Raw genomic sequence first — 23,124 nt, 5'->3', positions numbered from 1 at the left:
GGTGTTGCGTAGGCCGGCTGATGCCTTAAAACTCAAGCTTCCTACGGTGGCGGAAAGGACTGACCGAGATGCTTCAACCGGCAGCAGCCTCTTCAGAGCTCCTGCTGCTGCTCAATGAGGCCCTCATAGACATGCTTCTGGGCATTTGGTCCAAGCCCAGCACAGAGGCACCTGTGGATAGGATGATTGCCCCAAGCCACTGCCCGGCCCCGGGCGACCCCATTTTCCTCTCCCAACACCCTACCCCTGAGAGCTTGTTGGTCCAAGCCTCTACTTCCAAGGGAACATTCCCTAGCGCTCCACCTGATAGGGAATGCAAGAAGCTAGATCACCTTGGGAAGAAGAAGTTTTCTTTCACCAGCTTAGGACTGCGGTAGGTGAACACCGCATGTCTCTTGGGAAGTTACACTCACTCTGAGTGGGATACGTTTACACAGGTGCTGCCACAGTGCCCAGAGGAGACCCGGGCCGTTCTCTCCTGTGCAGTTGCTGAGGGTAGAGAGGCAGTGAAGTTCTCCATACGATATGGGCTTGACATCGCCGACTCGCCTGCCAGGACGTTTTCAACGTCAGTAGCCCTGAGACACTATGCCTGGCTGAGGTCCACTGGCTTTTTGGGCGATGTCCAATTGACTCTTTTGGACATGCCCTTTGATGGCCGTCGCTTGTTTGGCGACAAAGTGGACAACGTGCTCAAGCACTTAAAGGATTGTAGGGCTACAGCCAGATCCTTGGGCTTTGCTACCCCCTCTCGCCCCGCGCAGTCTGCTTTTCGCCCCTTTCGTGACTACGGAAGGGGTGCCCCACCACGTTCCACCCAGAACCCCAGGCCTGCGCAAACTGTTCAGCCTCTGCGCGACCGGTGACGTGGGACTCAGTGTCGCTGGTCAGGGGTCTAGCGGGTGGGCCAGTCCACCAGTGCCCCCTCTGCAGCAGCCTCCAGGGCCACCAGTTGCCAGTGGGAGGCAGGATTCGCCATCACCTCCCCCACTGGCAGAACATCGCGTCAGACGGGAGGGTTATGCATATAGTCCAAAGGGGCTACTCCCTCCCCTTCGAGACTACTCCTCCATCCATGCCACCTACATTACATGGCATGTCGGAGGATCACTTGGCCCTTCTCCGCCAGGAAGTCACGACTCTCTTGGCCAAGGGAGCCATTGAGCGCATCCCTGTGCCAGAAGTAGGTCGTGGTTGCTACTTTCTGGTGCTCAAGAAGGACAGAGGCCTACGTCTTATCTTGGGTCTCAGGGAAGTCAACTGCTTCTTCCGGAAGGAGAAGTTCAAGATGTTGACATTGGCTCAGGTTCTGTCTGCCCTCGACCCTGGAGTTTGGATGGTAGCATTGGACTTGGAGGACTCCTATTTCCACATCCCCGTCCTGCCGGTACACAGGCATTACCTATGGTTCACGGTAGGCCACAAGCATTTTCAGTTTATTGTGCTCCCCTTTGGCCTTATCGGGTGTTCACCAAAGTGATGGCGGTGGGCGCAGCTCATCTGCGCAGATCAGGGGTTACAGTCTTCCCCCTATCTCGACGACTGGCTGTTAAAGGCGGGCTCGCCCCAGGCTGTCGTCTCCTACCTCCTTCATTTGCTGGGGTTTAATATCAACGTGTCAAAATCACACCTGATTCCCTCTCAGAAGCTCTTTTTCATCACAATGCAGTTTCTGGCTTATCCTCAGCGAGACATGGCTGGAACATCAGGGCATATCCTTGGTGGTTCAACACCTGGCCGGTTCACTGAACACCTGGGCGGACAAACTCAGCCGCAGGTGCATGATGGATCACAAATGGCGTCTTCACTTGGAGGTGAAGCAAGGTCTCTTCCAGCAGTGGGGAGAGCCTTGGTTAGATCTATTTGTCACTGAAGAGAACGGCCAATGTCAGCAGTTCTGCATGTTGGAATTTCGAAGGCAGCACTCGCTAGGTAACGCTTTTCGTCGCAAGTGGTGTTGCGGTCTTCTATATGCCTTTCCGCCTATACCCCTTCTGCTCATAGTGCTGAAGAAGACCAAGCACGACCGGGCCGAAGTCATTCGTGTGGCTCCGGACTGGGACCGAAGAGTTTGGTATTCCGGACCCTTGAACATAGCCATTGATCTGATAAGACTGCCTCTTCGGGAGGATCTTCTGTCGCAGAAGCAGGGGACGGTCCTCCACCCAAACCTGTTCAGCCTCCACCTCCTTGCTTGTAGATTGAGCGGCGGAAGTTGACCGCTTTCGACCTTCCTCCCAAAGTCTGTAACGTTATCTTGGCAGTCAGGCGTCCGTCCACCTAAACAGTATACGCCTGTACATGGAACAAATTTGCGGCATGGTGCACAGCAAAGGCTGTGGATCTCCTTTCTGCCCCTCTTTCAGAGGTTCTCGTCTTCTTCCCAAGGTGATACAGCTTCTTGGATTCCCTATCAGGTGGAGCGGTAGGGAATACACCCTTGGAAGTAGAGGCTTGGACCACCAAGCTCTCGGGGGTAGGGTGTTGGGAGAGGAAAATGGGGGTGCACCGGGCTGGGTGGTGGCTTGATGCAATCAACCTATCCACAGGTGCCACTGTGCTGTGCTTGGACCAAGAGCCCAGAAGGATGTCTGTGAAGGCCTCATTGAGCGGCAGCAGGGGCTCTGAAGAGGCTGCTGCCGGTTGAAGCATCTCAGTCTGGACGTTAGTCCTTACTGCCACTGTAGGAAGCTTGAGGTTTAAGACCTCAGCGAGGCCATGTCGAGAGGAAGGGATGGGGTCGACATCGATAGGGGACACAACTAAACGTCAGAAGGGGTGGAGGTTTCGTCAATGGATTCGACGCCGGAGGAGGTGTCGTAAGGTCGACCGGCACCGATCCTGATCAAGGCCTGGATCCCTGGGGGCCCTGCGGCACAGGGGCCAAAGCCACCGGCATCGAGGGCCTAGAACCCCCAGCCGAGTCCGGGGCTATCTTTCGGCCATTTAGGCCTTTATTCGTCTCCCAGATCAACCTTCTCTTTTCAAGTCCCTATTGTAAATCATTTCCTTAAGGGCCTTACTCATTTGTTGCCTCCTATTCCTTTCGTAATGCCCCAGTGGGACTTGAATCTTGTTCTGACTTACCTTAGGTGCGCTTCTTTTGAACCACTACATAACTGTCCTCTCAGGCTTTTGACACTCAAAACTGCATTTTTGGTTGCCATCACCTTTGCTCGCAGGGTGGGTGAGCTTCAGGCTCTTTCTTCGAAACCTCCTTTCCTGGATGTTCATCCAGACAAGGTTGTCCTTCGCACTAGGCCTTTCTTTCTTCCCAAAGTGGTTACCTCTTTCCACATAGGACAGACCGTCACTTTGCCCACCTTCTTTCCGTCCCCGCATCCTTCTAAAGAGGAGAGGCTTCACGGCCTGGATCCAAATCGTGCTTTTTCCTTTCATTTGGATCGTACAAGACCATTCCGGGTGGATGATCAACTCTTTGTTGGCTATGTGGGCGGCAAGAAAGGTCGTGCAGTGCAAAAACGATGGGTCGTCCTTTGCATTAAAATATGCTATTTCTTGGCGAAAAAGGAGCCTCCAGTAGGGCTGCGCGCCCATTCCACCAGGGCGACAGCAGCCACTACTGCTTTGGGAAGTGGAGTCCCCCTCATTGACATCTGCCAGGCAACCACCTGGGCATCCCTGCACACATTCACTAAACATAACTGCCTGGACAGCCTTGTCTGGAGAGACAGCTTCTTTGGCCGTTCAGTTCTCCAGGATTTTCTGGTGTGAACTTTGTTCGCAGACCCACCTCCAGGGTTGGTATTGCTAGGGTATCAATTCCAGATTCAGGAATCCATGACTTTTAGCCTCTTTCAGATGAACAAGTTACTTACCTTCGGTAATAATATAGCTGTAAGAGACATATATTAGTTGTGGATTCCTCACTGCCCCACCCATCCTCCCCGTTCTGCGAACTAACTTCTAGGGTAAGGGACTCCCTTTCAGGGCCCTTGTTTTGTGCACCAGTGGTCAGTGACTTGCATGGCTCTGCGCTTCTGGCGTGGAATGTCGTGTAAAGAACTGACGTCAGGGTGCAGGGGCGGCGTCTAAGTAGATACTGCGACGTCATTCCTGTGATCACGACGCCAATGACTAATGCGGAGTTGACTGACGCCACCTACTGACGCGCAGGGGTAATGCCGAAGAAAAATTCTCTGGATCCAGTCTGACTGCTGGGGGTAATTCTAAGGTGAGGAGTCCAAAACTGATATATTTCTCTTACAGGTGTATCGTTACCCAAGGTAAGTAACTTGTTCTTCATTCCCATATGTCTTTTTATTGTCAATCATTAAAAACAATATCATTCCTTCTGTGTGAACAGGCGAGATCTCCTGAACATCAATATTACAGGTCAACAGAGACTCTGAAATCTAAAAGCTACATCATCATTCATATTTACATACATACCAACATTCGTAACTCTTACACGGCCACAGCAAAGTCATAAAATGATTTTCATATAGCAATATTCATCTCATACTAGGTCTTGTGTAATTTAATTGTTCATATCATTTCTTTTCATATTAAGACAGTCTTCAATATTTCGACCACAATTTGAAAAATAGGAGAATTCTAACAACATCTGCAGGTCATTATTTTTCATTTTCCACAATAGCTGTGGCTTCGCATAATCCTCGCAACAACTGATTATTATTATTTTTTTTTTACCAATGCTGTGCCTTGTGTTTGATATCTTCTGAACGCGCGTTTCGACATGACATGCCTTGTTCAGGAATGCCACATCATCATCAAGACCCCAATCATTTTAAAACTGACCTGCAAGCATAAGCAAAGACCCTACTGATCTGTACATTCAATTATATATTGATATTCAGCCTACATAAAATTCTTAATAAAACGGGGACTAGCAACTACTGCATGCTCCCACACCATAGGGGTGAACACCAGCACCATATACTGAAACATCACCAGTGAAACCAAATACTACAAACACAAAATTGGCATATTAAGAACCCTTCACCAACAACCACACCCTGTGCAGTCTGAACATGCTTCTTAGTCAAGTATCCATAATCAGTGTGCACTCTTCATACTCTTTGATAGTCATGCCTTTATAAATCTTAGCATGCACCTACCCCCTTCGGCCATCATGGGGATGCACAAGCCACTACAGAGCTCTGAAACGAGATGTGCAAGTGGGGGGGAAGGGAGAACCCTTATCTGGAGTCCAGGGCCCTAAATTACCTCGTTGCCTTACATTGGAATGGGATACAGTCTAACAGCCTATGGGAAGTTGTCCCTATATTATACCAACACCCACAAAACGTTCAGGCTACAAAACCTGAAAGTATATGCAGTAGGAACAGACTCTCCGCCTTTATTTCTGTTCTTTTCAACAGAAAAGGGCGTCTACCAATGGCATGATGCTCTGTGAGGCTGAAAATTAACACAGCAGTTCAGAGGAGATTTGATCTCTAATGTACACCCTTAAAGGTAGGTGCCACCAGAGGAGGTGGCATTGCCATGGCCATAAAATCTTGCTATCCTTGTATCTGGAAACCTATGGATATAGCTGGCTGTGAGTCTGCTTTATTTGCTGTTACTATTAACGACCACTTCACATTGACTGGGTTGGTGATATACCGACCACTAGGCAGTGATGTTTCATTTAGGAAAGCGCTTCCTGAGCTTGTAAGCTCCATGGCACTTACCTCAGCTAATTTCAGCATTATCGGGGATTTAAATCTCCATTTTGATGCTTCTAACACCCCAGCGATAAGTAGTATCCTTGCTGACCTAGAGGCTCTTCAGCTACCGCAGCTGATCCCCCACCCTACTCATGTGGGTGGTCATATTTTGGACCCTCTGTTTACCAATCTGACTATGGTCAAAGTCAGTTTGCCTAGACCTATAGCTTGGAGTGACCACCATCTTATCGAGTTTCAGGCTATCACTAAGGACCCTATGTATAAAATGTCAGACAAAACTATTCTCAGACGTCCTTGGAAAAAACGTAAACTTGCGGAATTCCATCATTACCTGGAATCTTTTCCTCTGACCTCTCCTGATGATGTTGAATCTGGCTATACTCTTTTTTGTGATTGGATCACTAAAGCCCTTGATGCTTTGATTCCTGCGATGTGGAGTAAGAGCCGTCGACCAGGATCAAGTCCATGGTATAATGATTCCTTACGGCTTCTGAAAGCTACCTGCAGACAAGCAGAGAGAGCCTGGCGTAAGACCTATGAAGTGGGACTGAAAACCCTCTATCTTGCCAAAGTTAAATTCTATCATCGTGCCGTTTGCAGGGCTCATGCAGCATACTATTCTCAGGAATTCACTATTAGCACCAACCCTACTAAATTGATTTTTAAAGCCTTAAAAGATCTAACTGCTAATAGATCTGCAGTGCCTGAGGTTTGCTCACCATCTCATTGCGAGGTTCTGGCTGCTTTCTTTGTGGATAAAGTGTCTAAGATCTACCGTTCCTTCCCTAATACTATGCTGACAAGTAGGGAGCAGGGGTCTACTCCTTGTAACAGCTTGACTCTCTTGACACTCCCAGCTCTCTCGGAGATGGAGATGGAGAAACTGGCTGTTAAAGTGAAATCTGGATCCCCTGCGGACCCACTCAGGCCAGCTCAATTTAAGGATTCAGCGGCTTTTTGCTTGCCACCTATGCGCCACCATATCAATCTATCCCTCTCTTCGGGCATAGTCCCTTTGAGATGGAAGGAAGCGTATGTCACCCCCATCCTGAAAAAACCCTCACTGGACCCTCTAAAACTCGAGAACTACCGGCCTATCTCCCTTTTGCCATGGGCTGCGAAGGTGACAGAAGCCCATGTAAACGGCATTCTGTCCAACCATCTTCAATCTGCCAACATTCTAGATCCCTCGCAGAACGGCTTTCGTGCTGGACATAGCACTGAAACAGCCCTCCTCTCCGTGGTTGAACATCTACGCGCTGTGTTGGATGCGGGTCAAACGGCGGCTCTGGTATTATTAGATCTCAGTGCTGCCTTTGACACTGTCTCCCATGCAATTCTTTTGCAGCGGCTGGGAGAGGCGGGCGTTAAGGGTATGGCGTTGGAATGGTTTCGATCGTTTCTCTCCGATCATACCTTCCGGGTCTCCACGCCTCCCTTTGAGTCTAAACCCCATGACATTGAACAGGGAGTTCCGCAGGGATCGGCATTGAGCCCCACGCTCTTCAATCTTTATGTGCAGCCGCTGGCTGCTGTCGCCAATCGCTGGGACCTTACAATGGTGTCTTACGCTGACGACACGCAGGTTGCGGTTGCACTTAGTGGGGACGATGATACTGCAGCGACGAGGTTTCGTGAGGGTCTCAGTGCGGTGGCTGGATGGATGACGGCCAATTACCTGCAACTCAATGCCAAAAAGACCGAAGTATTGATTGTGGGCAAGCAGAGCAGTCTCTGGGGTGACAAATGGTGGCCAGTTGATCTTGGCCCCACCCCGACTCCCGTTGAGGACGTGAAAAACCTAGGTGTGTGGCTAGATTCTACGCTCAGTTTCTCCTGTCATACTAAGAAAACAGCTGCGACCTGTTTTGGCTATCTACGGGGGATTAGACCGGTGTTGAAATTCTTTGACGCCCCGACTCGCCAATTGATTATTCAGGCAGTCATATTGTCTAGGCTAGATAATGCGAGCTCGCTGTTGCTCGGGGCCAATCAGGCGGAAATCATGAGACTGCAGCGCGTTCAGAACGCTGCAGCTAGGGCTTTAGTTGGTCTCCCTAGATTTTGCTCGGCTAGAAGCACTATTATCAAGCTTCATTGGCTGCCTGTATCTCAGAGGATAGAATTCAAGACTCTTTGTCTGTTTTTTAAGATATTAAAACTTGCCTCTCCCCAGATACTGGAACACCTTATTCTTCCTTATACCCCTCCCCGCCTGTTGAGATCTTGCGGTCAAAATTTAGCCGTGGTTCCTCATTTCTTAAGGAGTAGGTCTGGCGGTCGCTCTTTCAGAGTGCTTGCCCCTAAACTTTGGAACTCTCTCCCTGCCCATTTGCGTGCTCTTGATGACCTTTTGACATTCAGGAAAGCCGTAAAAACTCATATTTTTCCAAATAGTTGTTAATCCTTCCAGTTGGTTCTCTTTTGCTCGGTGTGTGTTGTTTTTTTTTTTTTCAGGCGCAGTAGTAGTAGTTTTCCCGAGTGTCGCAGTAGCAGGAGGGGGCTCCCCTATATTACTTCTCACTTCCCCACCTTAAAGGGTATCTGCTGTGCAGCTGTTGGACCGCCGCATGTATTACTGCAATCCAGCTGTAATCACTAAATATGTTGCCCACACGGTCCATAGTCAAACTTTCTATGGAGAGTGCCTTTCTATTCCTTGAGAGGAAATGTATATCCTGTTTCGTGCTCCTGTGGACTCCCACGAAAAGTGGATAGAGACACAGTCCCCGTCTATCTCTGATGGTGTATCCAGTGCATTGAAATTGTATGGCCCCTTTCCTTGCTGGTAAATATATGTGAGCTTGCCGAGTATGTCGGGACACCGGACCGAGCAAAATGTCTATCTCTAATTATGCAGCTAATGCGGTAGCAATGCACAGTTGTCCATTGCACATTCTAACCTTAAAAAGTCTTTCAGTTGCGATAACATCTGCACAACAGGTAAGTGTGCTTCTTGGTCCAGTTTCCATGTGCTACCTTTTTTTCCAAACAAACTGGTGTTAAAGATTCGAGCGGCGTTTCTTATCAAAGGTGGTGATTAAGCTTCTTCTAAACACCTAACTGTAGCATTACCTACTCCAAAGAGCCAAACCATTCTTCTGTTTGGCAAAAACGTTCAGCAAAGCCCTCAAAAGGTTTATAATTCTTCTTTCATCAAGCTGCTGTGCATCTAAAGTTGTTGTTAGGCAAAGGATTGGAATTCCATATTTAGCAAACAAATGCTACTTGTGAAGAAAAGCAGGATGGAGCAATGGAAAACAGAGGCCCTCTGTTTGCATGGTATTAACCAAAGTAGTCATTTCTGTAAACAGCAGCTTTAAAAGGCCACCTGCGAATCCTATAAGACTTACTTCTCAGAGGAACATCTGTGTAAGTTCTTGTACTGGTGGGTATATGATAAAAGAGCACAGTCAGACTTGCTTTAGGTTCCACTGATACGGACTTCTAACCTGAAGCTCTGCTACTGGCAGGCATCTTGAATGAGCTACATTTTGTGCAGTTGCAGATACTTGGACCTGGGTTATTAAGCACAAAAGTGCTCATTTCATTCATCTTTGGTTTTCTGGAAGGCATGTCTCAACTAAGGACCCCCTGACACAGCAACCTGTAGGAGGCCCAAGGCGCCCAACATATCATGTATAGCAGGTGAAAAGCAGGCCTAAACACGGGTGCATATGATGTTTAATGTGGACCATATGTTCTTTATTCTCCTATTTGTATTGCTGTTTGAGTAGTCCTATCCTTGGACCCCTCTAACATTTCCTGAATATGGCCTGTCTTTGAGCTAATCTACTTAAGGTAAAAAAAGAATCCCTGTAGCAAATTGCAAGTGTGTTGTGGATGTTCTCCCAAGTCAGATTGTTTAAATACAGCACATATACATGTTTGTGCCCACTCCACCTCACTGGAGATTTCTTTCAGGATTTAGATTTTCTTATTTAAAAAAAAACTTTACATGGTCAACTATCACTTTTCTTCTGTCTGCATAGCGTAAAGATAGTTAAACTACAGAGTGATTTTGATGGAAGGTCACAATAGAATCACTTTTTCTGTCCATGTGCAAATTTGTATGAAGACAAAAAGCTTAACACATTTAAGTATTATTATAAGGAGGAAATATTAAAGCTAAGTAGCACTGAATTCCGTAATGTTCCTGCTTCTTCAACATATTGCATTTTTCAACAGCAAACTTAGGGAGTCTGAGTTTAGAAATCGGGAGTTGCTGGAAGAAATGGAGAGTCTGAAAAAGAAACTTGAAGAAAAGCGCAGACCAGATAGTGGTGAGCCCAAGAAATTAACTTATTTTTAAATGAGATGCTTAGTAGTTTGACATGGATTCATCTAACATTTTATTTTTCTTTTGAGGTGTGAAACTTCCCGATTTTCAGGATTCCATATTTGAGTATTTCAACACTTCTCCACTTCCTCATGACCTGACATTTAGAGTAAGTTTACTTTTCATGTGACTTAACATTATTGCTCCATAAAAACAAAGCTCATCCAGATCACGTACATTGCATTTTGATGCGATTTCCGAGGACCGGACTCTGCATATTTTACATATATTGTATTTGCATTCAGAAATTGCCATCCTACAACCTAATTAATATATTACTGCCACTGTGAGTTAAAGGTGTTTCATGAAATCTTCCTCTGATGCTTTTGTGATACAATTTATTTTATATTCTAAAGAGATTGGGTTTTTTTGGGTCGCAGTTTAATACATTAATAAAATAACAGCAGACAACCTGTTAGTGTGAATTTATGAAAAACCAGACTAATATAAGAATACTGTTGTGACTGGATCGATAAGCACTGCAACGTATGGCTTAACTGAGTCTGCTACATTGCTTCCAATGGGATATGAGCCACAATGCTTTTTTAGTGTTGATATTTTGCTCTTTTCACTCTATTTTATTTTTAACAGTTTCCACTGGCCTAGGTTTGTGAAACCTGTAATCGTTACACGTTTTGTCTCAAAACAAAATCAAGTTTGTTTTTGGTTTTTAAGTTTGTGAGAATCATATTAAAGATTGTCCTTTTATATTTTTGTTTCTGTATCAAGGGAGTTGGATTAATTTTTATACTGGAAATGCACAAATCTTAAAACCGATCACAAGCTAACATTATTTTACAACTTCTAGTACATTTTTATAACTAAACATGGTGCAGTTTTCTGGCTATACATTCTATAGTGTCAAGTTCGTAATTGAAATTCTTCTATATATGCCAAAGTCTGTTGATCCTTTTAGCCACATTCACCATGCACCAAGCATTCCAGCATTTCGCTTCTACACAATTGAAACACAAAGATTTTGAGTACGCCTGTTGTGGGTGGAGTTAATCTGACACCACTTTTTGCTAAAAATGAAGTCTTCATGCGAATGGTCAGCACCTGTACCAAAGGTTAGTCTGAACATCTTTAGTAATTGCAGGTCCATTAGTTGATTCATGCCCTTGAATATATTACACCACAATGTTTTCTGGTTCCTGCACATGATCCACATATACATTCGATAAGGACCAGCTACATAACATCTAACACAATCTCCCTTACCCTACTCCTTACTGTTACAATAGAGAACATACAGCTGTCCTACTGCTGAACCTAATATTTGGCTGCCACTGCAATAGTCCTGTCTAGTAAGTAAGCAAGTAAACACCAAGGGTGAAATATGCAACTAGCCCACCTTGTCTACTTTTGAGTCTACTAGGAATCATCTTCTTAAGGGAAAATAAGCATTAAAAAATGGTAGTATTGGTGAACCTATTAACTCTGATCGTAATCAGCATATGAGAAAAGTTGATGTGTTTGTGCAGGTTTTGAAATAGTATAAAACATGTCAAATTATTCATGGACTTTCTTTTGTAACAGTTGGCAGAAATAATGATTTGTTGGTATGTTTTCAGTACTCTTTTGGCTAACCTCTTCTGATGCACTATTACTGTTACATAGTATATGTTTGAAATACCATGGCATACTTATTTACAAATGTTCAGGTCCATTTGAGGTGGCCATTTAGTACATGGTGCTTCTTTTTAAACCAGTAATCTGTAGTCACAAAAAGATTTGTATTAATCAACATTGTTCTTGGATACATATTTCAATACATAGGCCTACAATAGTTCTATTTTAACAAACTGGGACTTGTAAATTATCATAAGCACAGTATTTATATCTCTGTTACATGACATAACACATTTTTGTTTGGTTATTGAATGTGGTAAAACAGCAGGTTGTCAGATTTGTAATTGCTGCTGAATGTTTTGCCTGATAAGAAAGTTCATACGATTCTTTTTTCATGGTCAGTGAATAGCTTATGTTAACAGCTTTTACATCTCAGAAAGAAGCAGCTACTAAATGTAAAATGTTACAATTCTTTATTGTAGCCTAATTTGTTATAATAATAATAATAATAATCGCTTTATTGCATGATTAATTAAAACCTTCGCAAACAAGTAAAACATGTATTCACAAAAAGCGGCTTCATTAGATAATGCTAAAAGAGATTGCAGATGTGCAGTGATTCTATAAAATTGCGGTGGAATAAAAACTAATAGGTGAGGCAGTTCATCAAAACGCCTATTCTCGTGGTTAGTTGTGCCCCGTGAAGAAATGTATATGACATTTTTTTAGTTCGATGAACTGGTAGCAGGCCCAGGATGACTGCTGACAACGTAGGGACTGTGACAGTAGGCAGAGATCCGGTCAAAGTCCTAATGGACGGTGTAGTTGTACTTGTCTCATAAACCAATTGGCGTGGCCTGAAGACCGGTATCTTGTGGTCCTTCTAGGCTTAACTTTGCGTTAGCTTCTCTCATAAACCGTACAAGGCTGCAAGCAAGGCGGATGTTGCTGCCCTCAAAACAGGCCTTTACCGCCTCCCTGCATGATTGAACCTGGCTTGCGATCAGGAGCGGCTTTAGAAACTGCCTTCTTTCCGCTCCCAAGCCGTTGCAGATGCATAGTAGGTGTATTACATCTTCATTTTGGTCTCCACACAATCTGCAGCAGTTTGAAATGGCTGTTCGTTTCCACGGAGGGAGGTGGCACTTTGCTGGTAGAATTCCCAGCCTCCGATGTAGGAACCTTTCTTTTGTAATTCTTGAAAAACCTGTTCCTAGATATGATTGGGGATTTGTCGACAAGTAACTCTGGATTACAAACCAGCCGTGGGCCCTCCTACTTAGGGCAGCTTTGTCTTCTGCAAGATATGCAATCTTTACTGATTTGTTTACCAGGTCCTTGAATTTTTTTTTGGGATGAGCAGGAATCCCATAGGTCCTGTAAAGCTAACAGCCTGATTGCTGATTGAAGGTAACTCATAGCTGGACTATCGTTTTTCCTTGTGAATTCCAACCACAGGTGTGAGTTCAATGGGCCCGGCTCTGCGCCCTTTATTTTAAATCAGCACTTGGCGTAGGCCCCTTTCCGTGAGATTTGCTGCTTTTGAAGTCCAAACTCTAGCCTTATTTGGGCCGGTGAGGTAAATTGCAGTAGATTGAATATTATTCTTAACGCCTTGGCGACCACTTTGTCCAAGGTAACCTTGTCTCTTCCTCTCATTGATTCACTTCCATAAGTGATCGAAGGTAGCAGTCGCGCTCGAAGCACTTCTAATAATGGGAGAAGACTAGGGCCGGTTATTTTTTGCTTGATGTTTTTAAATGCAACTGCCAGTGCGATCCCTCTGCCTTTGATGGTTGCATTCTGTTTGGTGAACGAGCCGTTTCTCTCAAATATAACTCCCAAATACTTGTACTCCTCTGTTGGCACCAGCGTCCGGTCCCCCATTGACCATCGCGGGTGGCGTTTGTTTATTCTTTGATTTAATACCATTACTTTGGATTTTTCCAGGTTTATGATCAGCCCGTTCTTATCGGCGAAGATACTTGTGGTGTTTATCAAATGCTGGAGGCCGATTGGAGTACGGCTGATTAGTAGCAGGTCATCTGCGTACAAGAGGTTCAATAGGGTTAGGCCCCCCAAGTTTGGGGCGTGATGGTTGCACTTGTCCAGCTCAGTGGAGAGGTCTGAGACAAAAAGGTTGAACAGGGTTGGGGCCAGGACACAGCCCTGCTTCAGCCCTTTGGTGGTTGGTATTCTCCAAGACAGGGTGTCTCCCGCTCCGACTTTAATCTGGACCCACGTTTTAGAGTGGAGCAGAATTAGCTGGTTTAGAAGGTTTGTGGGAATTCCCCACCTTGCAAGTTTGGCCCAGAGTGTCCCCTATCGACGCTGTCAAAAGCAGCTTTGTAATCAATAAAGCAGACGAATAGCGGCTTGTTGATGTTTTTGGAGGCGTCTATCAAGAAAGAAAGGGCGAGAATGTTTGTTGTGGTCCCCAGACCTTCCTGAAAGCCAGTTTGGTTAATGGGAATTAGGGCTTTTTCCTGAGCCCAGACTTTGTTATGTTCTGAAGAGTGCTCTGAAAATAAAACTAGCAGCCCTACCAAATTAGGGTAACTGCTTCAATTGCACGACTATTCAAGGTTGTGTATCTATTGTGTGATTATTTAGCAATATTTGCAAATCGTAATGTACAGTTGTTTATTTTCTATACAAGAGCACCTCAGGATTTGCAGCACACTTGCCAACTCTGCCAGAAATGATATTACTTTATTGTACTTACATTTTCATTGACCATCTTCCAACATCTGAGCAGATGTGGTTTTAGGTGGTGAAGAAAGGAGTTAACATGCTTGCTTGTTGAATGCCTTGTTAAAAAGTGTGGAGGGTAAACAGGGAAATTAAAATGGGTGTATCACTACTTAAATTGAGGACTTGTGAAGTTTCAAATAGTGAAGCTTAGTTTATAACCAAGATTACTAAATCCTGGACAGCATTGATTTATCTTGGACCTCGAAGGCCAGGGTGCTGTCTCTTAGTTTTTAATGAAGGACTTGGGTACGGGGGGAGGCCAAGGGGGAAGGGGCCACCAGTGGTCTCTCCAAGAAGGGGTTTCTTTTCCCAAAATAAGAACTTTTACAATTAAAATTTTACAATATACAACTTCAGTTTTATTCACATACAGGCGAAAGCAATAGGTATTCATCCATTCTGTGAACGCTAACAGTCATCTTTGGTCATTTGACCAGTCCAGCATTGGGTTATCTGTAAAAGAGCACACAAGCCAAGTATCATCAGTGTAGGATTTCGTTGCAATCCCTGTATATTTGATAACCTGTGCCAATGGTTGAATGTAATCAATTAAGAGTCGTGGGGGACACCATGGGGTTAGGTATGCGACTAAGAGCTGTGGGTGGGTGAAATGACTTGGAAGGAGCGTTCTGATAGAAAAGACGCAGACCAAGACAGTACCACCCAACCTATACCAATGCTTTGTAAGCGCAGCAAAATAGGAATTTGTGAGAAGCGGTATCAAATGCAGTGCTCAAATACAATAGGATCAGGGCTGAAAATCAACCTTTGTCCAGGGCACTGCGGAGTTGCTTGGTTACTGCAAGGAACGCAGATACCATGCTATGCCCTGTCCTGAAACCATTTCGCGAAGTATCCAAGATGTGATTGTCATCCAGCAATTTGGTCATAATCCCATTAACATGTCCCTGTTACCTTCGCAAGGAACAGGAGAAGAGAAATAGGCCAAAAAGTTTTAGTTTTGGAGGAATCCAAGGAAGGTTTCTTCAAGAGAGGGGTTACATTGATGCGTTTCCAAGGACCAGATGAGAGCTGATGACAGGGAGAGATTAATCGCTTCTAAGCAAAGTGGAAGTAGATGGCCATGGAATTTGAGGAACAGATCAGGTTTGAGCTGATTTGCAGGAGAGCCGGATTTTACTTGCATACAAAGGTGAGCAGCTCAGGAAAAAAACAGAAGGGGAAACAAATTGTGTACCGGCAAAAGGCTGCTAACAACTGGCAGTGCTGTGGCAACTGGCGTCACGTAGGAACATCAGAGAGGAAGTGCTGATAGAAGTCCTCTATTTTGCCAGTGAAGTATTCCTCTAACTTCTCGCAATGTGTATTAGAGTTATTGATGGTGTTGACAAATAGTAGGTTTAATAAGGCTATTCGTTAGGTTGAAAATGTCCCTGGCGGGAATCTTATAATTTTCATTTTGCTAGCCAAATAATCAACCTTCGCTTTTCGAATCAGCTAACAATAGGATTTAATAGCTGTTCTGTGTTGAATGTTTTGCAAAGAATTGTAGGCTTTCCTCCAGGAATGTTCTAGGAACTTGCAGTGCTTTTTTGCCACAGTAAGACTCAGTAAACCAGGTGGCCTTTTTCTTCCTTTTGACAGACTGTCTGATAGGAATGAAAGCATCGAAGGCTGAGGTAAACCAAGAATGCAGAGTTGTATTAGCTGCCACTGCGTTCGAGGCAGGCTGAGGCTAGTTAGCCTGAATGAAATCCCCAAATTTCTGGTGGTCAAGTTTATGCTGAGGGCATTTCATAATCTGGTCTGAGGTGATTGTCAGCGTTTGATAGGGCAGGCGGAGAGTCAGGGGGATCGTAAATGATTTGGTCCATAGCATAGGAAGAGGGGCTACGGCCCAGAGGTTAGGAACAAAACTGATCTAAGAGGTGACCAGCAGATGTGTTGCACCAGATACCAATTGAGTTAATTGCAAAGCCGTGAAATCATCTATAAAATTAGCCATTTCACATTCATGAGTAGCATCCAAGTTAAGATTAAAATCACCCAGAATGTTAAATTTGGCTGATTTAATAATCAGTGGGGCGATATAATTAGTCAGTGCCTCTCTAAAAGCTTTGGAGGGGCTGGGTGGACGATAGATGAGAAGCCCTCAGTGTGAAATTGCAATTCAGGGAAATTTTGAAGAAAGCGCTTTCGCAATCTGGGATGGTGCAGTGGTGAAGGCTGCATGCCTATTGATCTCGATAAATAGAGGCAATGCCACCCCCTCTCCTGCTAATCCTGTTAATGTTCTTCATATGATAGCGGGAGGGAGCTCGAAGGCAGGTTCTCCTAAAAGATTTCTGTAAGTAACAGGACATCAATGGCATTGTCTTGAAATAAGTCGAAGACCTCGGTATGGTGTTTAAAGCGAATTAGATGTTCATTGTATTTTGTTTTCTGTATCAGTGCAAGAGGCATCCAGGAATTATTTGTTGGAAAATGATGCGAGTACGTCTGGTTTACCTTTGTATGTTGCATGGGTGCCTACAATTACAGTGGCAGTCACAAGAAATTAGTAGTAGTATGTCCGCTTGCTTACATAGACCCTGTGTTAAAAAGACAACTTGATGAAGCAGATCTATCCATTATCACTAGAGACAGAAAGGTTATCACAAAATCCTAATTGGCTTGACCTCATCAGTGCTTAATTTGTAAAATAAAACAATAAGTGCCAGGGCTCTAGTTAGGAGGGCTCTTCAGCTTGCACCACCCATTGCCACTGTTGTGGTTGCCAATGACAGTACCTGGACAACTACTAATCAGCACACTGCTACAAGTGTGACAATTCAGCCTATTCCAGGACCCCAAAGCCATAAAAAAAAAACCTTGGGGGCAGGTATTAGTTGTTTTTAATGCATTTTGAATTAATAAACTAGTGCTGTTCCGCTCATCTCTAAATTATACAAACCTGCGCCACCATGTGGCAGCTTTCATAAGTTCCAGTTTCAACAATTAAGTGCTGGTGTGAAAAATTAAGTGCCGGTGCTGACAATTAAGTACCGGCACGGAGCACCGGAAACCACAGGCTAAAATTAAGCACTGGACCTCATCCATGTAAGTGGAGCTAGGGACACATAATATTGGGAAGAAAAGTTAGTAAAGTGGGTGTATTCACTGTTAGTGCTGCACACTCACCTGGTCCTTTCAGCCTGTGACAATTGTGACGTTAAGTAGAAGAGTAGGACCACTTTAATCAACTATGGAGAAATACAGAGAAAGCAGAAACAAACTTTTTAAAAACAAAAGATGAGTTGGTAAAACATATAGCTGTAATGGATGTAAAATCCATTTTAATTACGACAAGGCATACATGGCTCTGAATACCTAGATTACAGTTGGATCTGCTAGCACAGATTGTGAACATATCCTGTTTGGGGTCTGTGTTCATCACATTTTGAATTATTAAGCACTTGTCACCTAGAAACAGTTTGATTTGTGGTGTTCACCGGATAATCTAAAGTAATAAAATGGATACGAAAATTAAACAATAAAAGTGAAAATGGCAGTTTAGATTTAACGAGTCATTCAGAAGATACGTCATTCGAACAGTATCAGAAAAGATCATAAAAGTGCATAATACAACAGTAAACTTTAAGTTACTCCCAAGGACAACGTACAGTAACAATTCATCATTTCTTAAAAATACTTATTTAAAAAGAAGATACAAAGTTCATTCTGAGTTTAAATATACGTACACAGATGCCAGATTAAATATGAGCTAAAATACAATATATAATTAAAAATGTATAGGGAGTTAAAACAGTAAATACCAGAAACAGTTATAATCCCAGAGATGTTCTTGCTTTCATGCAGGCCCATAGGAATGAGCCTACTGAGAAGCAGACTAGATGGCCGGGGAGTGATTTTAAAAAGAACAGTGCAACCCTACATTGTTTAAAATTATGCCTCTTTAAGACCAGTGCAATATACTCTTTTCTTTCTCTGTGATAGTATCCACAGAAAAATAGTAGATTGGGATCAGTTTGGGCAGAATTCATATCACAGGAGCAGATGGTCAATTCTGAATGATTAAACCTTTTTGCTGGGAACCCTAACATCAGTGGTATCAAATTTAAGTGGAACTGCAATAGTATAAATTTGTGTTGAGGTATTGAGACCTCCTCTAGGTAAAAATATCCTCCTTCTAACATAGATGGAAATGTTTGATGGGCAAGGACTGACTTTTTCCCCATAATTCTTCTCCCTACTTGTGGATTGAGCCTTCAGCATAAATATATCCACCAGGCTTTGTCTTGACATCAGCCTACAGGCCATTGGGTCCTTAAATAGATCTTTCAGCCCCATCGCAGTCCATTCTAATTTGACATAGTTTAGCCATCTAATTTTTTGTAATTTTCTAATCTCAGGCAGTCTCTTATTATGTTTTGGGTTAAAGGCACTGTGTCCCTTCGCCTAATGGAAAGCCACAAAAGGATTGGGGCCAGTTTAATTACATCCATAATGTAGGTTAAGCCCAGCTCCAGATGTAATATATAGTTTGAGGTAGACTGCAGAAGAGAGGCCAGGGATAAAAAAAAAATATTCTCATTGGATTGTAACATGAGCCATACCCCAAACACCCGCCCCATAAGTAGCTGCGCACCTAGTTTTTGCGTGATAGATGTGTTTAATACTAGTTAAAGGTTTTGCACCCATCCTAGACATAAATGCTTTTAGCGCTGTTAGGCTCCACTCCATACCCATCGCCCTTCTATCAGCTAGCCGTGACCAGGGTTGTTTTTTGTCAAAAAGTACCTTTAGGTAGGGGAAAGACTCGACCACCTCAATGTTCCCTGTTTCCATATGACGATGAGGCGGCGGTTTCTCTCGGACGTCTCCCCCAGCTATAATTACGAATGATTTTGTCTGGTAAACCTTCAGGTCCAGAGAGTCCATGAAGGCAGCATAGGTGGTAATTAGACGTTGCAGCCATATCCCTGTTCTGTCAATAAGGACTGCATCATCTGCATAAGCCAGAATTGGGAGCTGGGTGGAATCAGACACAGGGAGATCAGTGGTTGCGCCCAGGAGGGCCTTCTCCACGCCGTTCGTTTAGATGGAAAAAAGGAACGCCGCGAGGACACAGCCCTGCCTTAATCCCCTTAAAATCTTGAATGGCGAGTACATTCTCCATTTTTCCCATATCTGACCGGAGCAGTCCGTGTATAGTTGCCAGATAAAAGCAATTATTGGGAAGTCGATCCCCATGTCTTCCATTATATACCAGAGCTTGGAGTGGGAAACGCAGTCGAAGGCTGCTGAGAGATCCATGAAGGCAAGATAGATTTTCCCACCCTTACCCCTGGTATATTTGTCCATAATCCGTGAAATGTTCATACACTGATCTACGGTACCTTTTCCCCTGTTGAAATCCGTACTGAGACTGGAGTAATATTTCCTTATCTACCTCCCAAGCCTCTAGCCTAGATAAGAGTAGTCGGGCCATGAGTTTCGCTGTTGTATCTAAAAGTGAAATTGGCCTGTAATTTCTTGGCCTTCCCTTGTCTCCTTTTTGTGGATTTGTACAATTACGCTCCTTTTCCATGAAGGAGGTAATGAGTCATTCAACTGATCACCTTTGGTTATGGTTCCCGGAAAGCTAAACATAGGGATACATTCAATATTAATCTATTCAGAGATGTGTCAGCAATACATCTCAGGCATACATAGAATGGGGCACCAGTGATAGGGAAATGCATGACTTCCCCCCTCTAGAAAGTTTGTTATGTACTTAATATTGGGCTAGGTAATTATTAAGTTTCAAGAGCAATTGGTAACAAGCGAAAGAAAAGGCCAGGCAGAATCTTATACATACTAAAAGATGCCACATTTGCTCATAAAATGCTGCTTAAAAAGGGAATATGCTTTATCTAATACAAACTATGTGTTCAAGGCAAATGAGCTGCAGATTGTACACTATGCATAGATCGCCATCTGGTGTTGGGATCGGATGCTTGCACTTTGTTATTGTCTTGGAAGAGTCTTTTGTAGTCACGAGATAGGTGACTCCTCCTTTGGACGATAGTGCGCATGGGCATCGACTCCATCGTTATATTGTTTTTTTCCGCCATTGGGTTCGGATGTAACTTTTACGCTCCGGTTCGGTACCGTATTTTCTAAACCTTTTCGACGTCTAAACTATCTATAACTCAGCGGTATTGTTTTCGATCGAGAAATCTTCGACGCGCATCTCAACTATTCGATTCCAGTCGTCGACACAGGCCGCTGGGCCTATCGACGCCGTTCGGGCCTACAGCTCATGGAAATGACTCCATTCTAAAAATGCCCCCAGTGTGGAGCAAAGTTCCCACACAGTGATCATCACAAGGTCTGTAACCTGTATCTCTCGCCAGAGCACGACGAGAACAATTGCCAGGCCTGCGCCTCTTTTCGATGCAAGAAAACCATCCGTGATCGCCGGACCCAACCACACATCATGGCGCAGCGAGTAGCTCCGGCACCAGTGAACATCTTCGACGAAGGCCCTGATGTCCCAGAGCAGGATTCTGAGGACCTCGAAATCGTGTCCGAAGCAGACTAATCAGTCCTGGTCAACGAGTGTGTACAACTGCCCCTACCCCAAATCCACCCGAAAAAAAGAAGGCCCTGGTCAAGACTTAGCCTGCTGGCCCCAGTCATGACCGAAAACAAGCTTCAGAAGCCCCGCCGTTGGGCCCGGCTACGAAGATAAAGGACAAGCCTTCCGGTAGCTCGGGACCAAGCAAACCGCATATTAGTATTCTGCAGGTGCCTTCGGCACCGAAGACGGGAGAGCAACCTACTCCCAAAAAGAAGTCGGCACCGACCACCTCAATGCCAAAAGAAAAAGCATCGGATCAGAAGCCAAAGCCTAAGGAACCGAAAAAGATTTCCGGTTCCATAGCCAAGCCAAAGGACTCCAAACCTCCTCCTAAGGCCTCGGAGCACAAATCCAAACCCTGCTCGGACCCGAGGAAGTCTGCACCGAAAGCGGTCACCGAACAGGAAGAACTTTTTTGACCGGATCCTGTTGATACCAAGCAGACAAAACTCCACATAGACCCCAAAACAGGACATGTCGTTACTGTTCCACACAACAACAGGAAGCTGGACACACCAAACACTCCTGCAGTGCCTGTCAAGAAAAAAGACTGCCACTTCACCTATAAGACCCTCTTCTTCTGTTCTTCCTCCTGGGCCTGTTCTTCCTCCTAGACCTGTCACTCCTCCACAGCCTCCGCAACTCCCACCTCATTCACCACCACTACCACAAGATAATGATGATAAGTTAGGAGGTGGGGGGGCCAACCATGACCTTTTCACTGACCCTAATGATGACATGGACACACCACAGGATGATTGGGACAACTATGATGACCCAATAGATCCCCCAGACCTCCCTGATCCCTAGCCATATCCAACAAAACCATCTCCCCCAGATGACAATATTGGCTTTGGTCAGCTTGTAAATAGAGCTGCTGTCTACCATGGTGTTCACATGCATTCAGACCCTGCAGACGAGGACTTCTTTCTAGACACCTTCGAACAGTTACAGAAAACTGTCCAAACCCTGCCAATGCTAAAAGGGGTCATTAAACATGCCCCGACATATTCAAAGACCCGGTGAGAGCTAGAATTCTCAATCCCAAGATTGACAAAAAATATATACTTGCCCCAGATGATCCCACCTACATCAAAGGACAGCTACCCTTAGACTCACTAGTGGTAACTAACACTAAGAAATGTGCCAACTCTCAAACCTCTGGTGATCCACCACCTCCAGATAAAGAATCTAATTAATCAGATGCCTCTGGCAGGAGAGTTGCTGCCCAGGCAGCTAATCATTGGCGCATAGCCAACACCCAAGCATTACTTGCTAGGTCAGATAGGGCTCACTATGACTGACTAGACACCCTATTACAACATTTACCTGATCAATACAAAACCCAGGCAAATGATTTAATTCAAGAGGGCAAATTAATAACCAACGCATCACTCAAGTGTGCCTTTGATGCAAGAGACCCAGCCTCTAGGCCCATTAACACTAGTGTGCTACTCAGACGACATGCCTGGTTACACATTTCAGGCTTTAAACAGGAGGTACAAACCACTATCCTCAACCAGCCGTTCAATCAGGATCAACTTTTTGGACCGGCTATATACACCACTCTAGAAAAGATGAAAAAGGGCACGGAGACTGCCAAATCCATGAGAGCATTACAGTCTTCATCCACACGTGGGTCCTTTCGTCGCTCCTTCAATAGAGGAGCATCTAAACACATTGGAACAGACACCGCCTCCTCTTCCTACAAAAACACCATGCAAACATCTCCCAACAGAGGAGATTTTAGAGGCAGATACAGGGGAAATAACAACAAAGGTAGAGGCCGAGGTAACAACAACACTTGCGCCTCCCCCACTAATAAACAATGACTTCCCTCCAGACCATTCCACTCGGTCGGGGGAAGACTCTCACAGTTCCTACCTGTCTTTGAATTCCATCACAACAGACAAGTGGGTAAGACAAATTATCCAGTATTGTTACTGCCTGGAACTTACTGCAAACCCGGCCACCATACCACCAAACAGGGTCCAATGTCCACGGAACACCTCACGCTCTTAAAACAAGAGGTTTTCTGCTTCAAAAGCACGCAATAGAACCAGTTCTCTTACAGCGAATAAACCCCTGTTACATGATGTTGTATTTCCTAATCCCCAAAAAGGACGGGACCCTAAGGCCAATACTCTACCTCAGACCCCTCAATCTCTATATGCAGTCAGATCATTTTCATATGATCA

At 44.7% G+C, this 23,124-nt stretch overlaps 1 protein-coding gene across 1 annotated transcript in view; it reads left to right on the top strand.

Moving 5' to 3' along the window:
- The window catches only part of CDC42BPB (CDC42 binding protein kinase beta), a 709,648-nt gene that overhangs the window by 384,148 nt on the left and 302,376 nt on the right, over nucleotides 1-23,124 (top strand). Inside the window, exons 20-21 of the mRNA XM_078660224.1 lie at nucleotides 9,864-9,958; nucleotides 10,044-10,123. Of these exons, the coding sequence (XP_078516350.1) occupies nucleotides 9,864-9,958; nucleotides 10,044-10,123 (175 nt within the window). The remainder of the gene's footprint in view (nucleotides 1-9,863; nucleotides 9,959-10,043; nucleotides 10,124-23,124) is intronic.

This window comes from Lissotriton helveticus, chromosome 9 (assembly GCF_964261635.1).
Source record: "Lissotriton helveticus chromosome 9, aLisHel1.1, whole genome shotgun sequence".
Lineage (NCBI taxonomy): Eukaryota > Metazoa > Chordata > Amphibia > Caudata > Salamandridae > Lissotriton > Lissotriton helveticus.
Note: the sequence above shows the minus strand (reverse complement) of the source record. Positions and strands in the feature narration are given on the sequence as shown.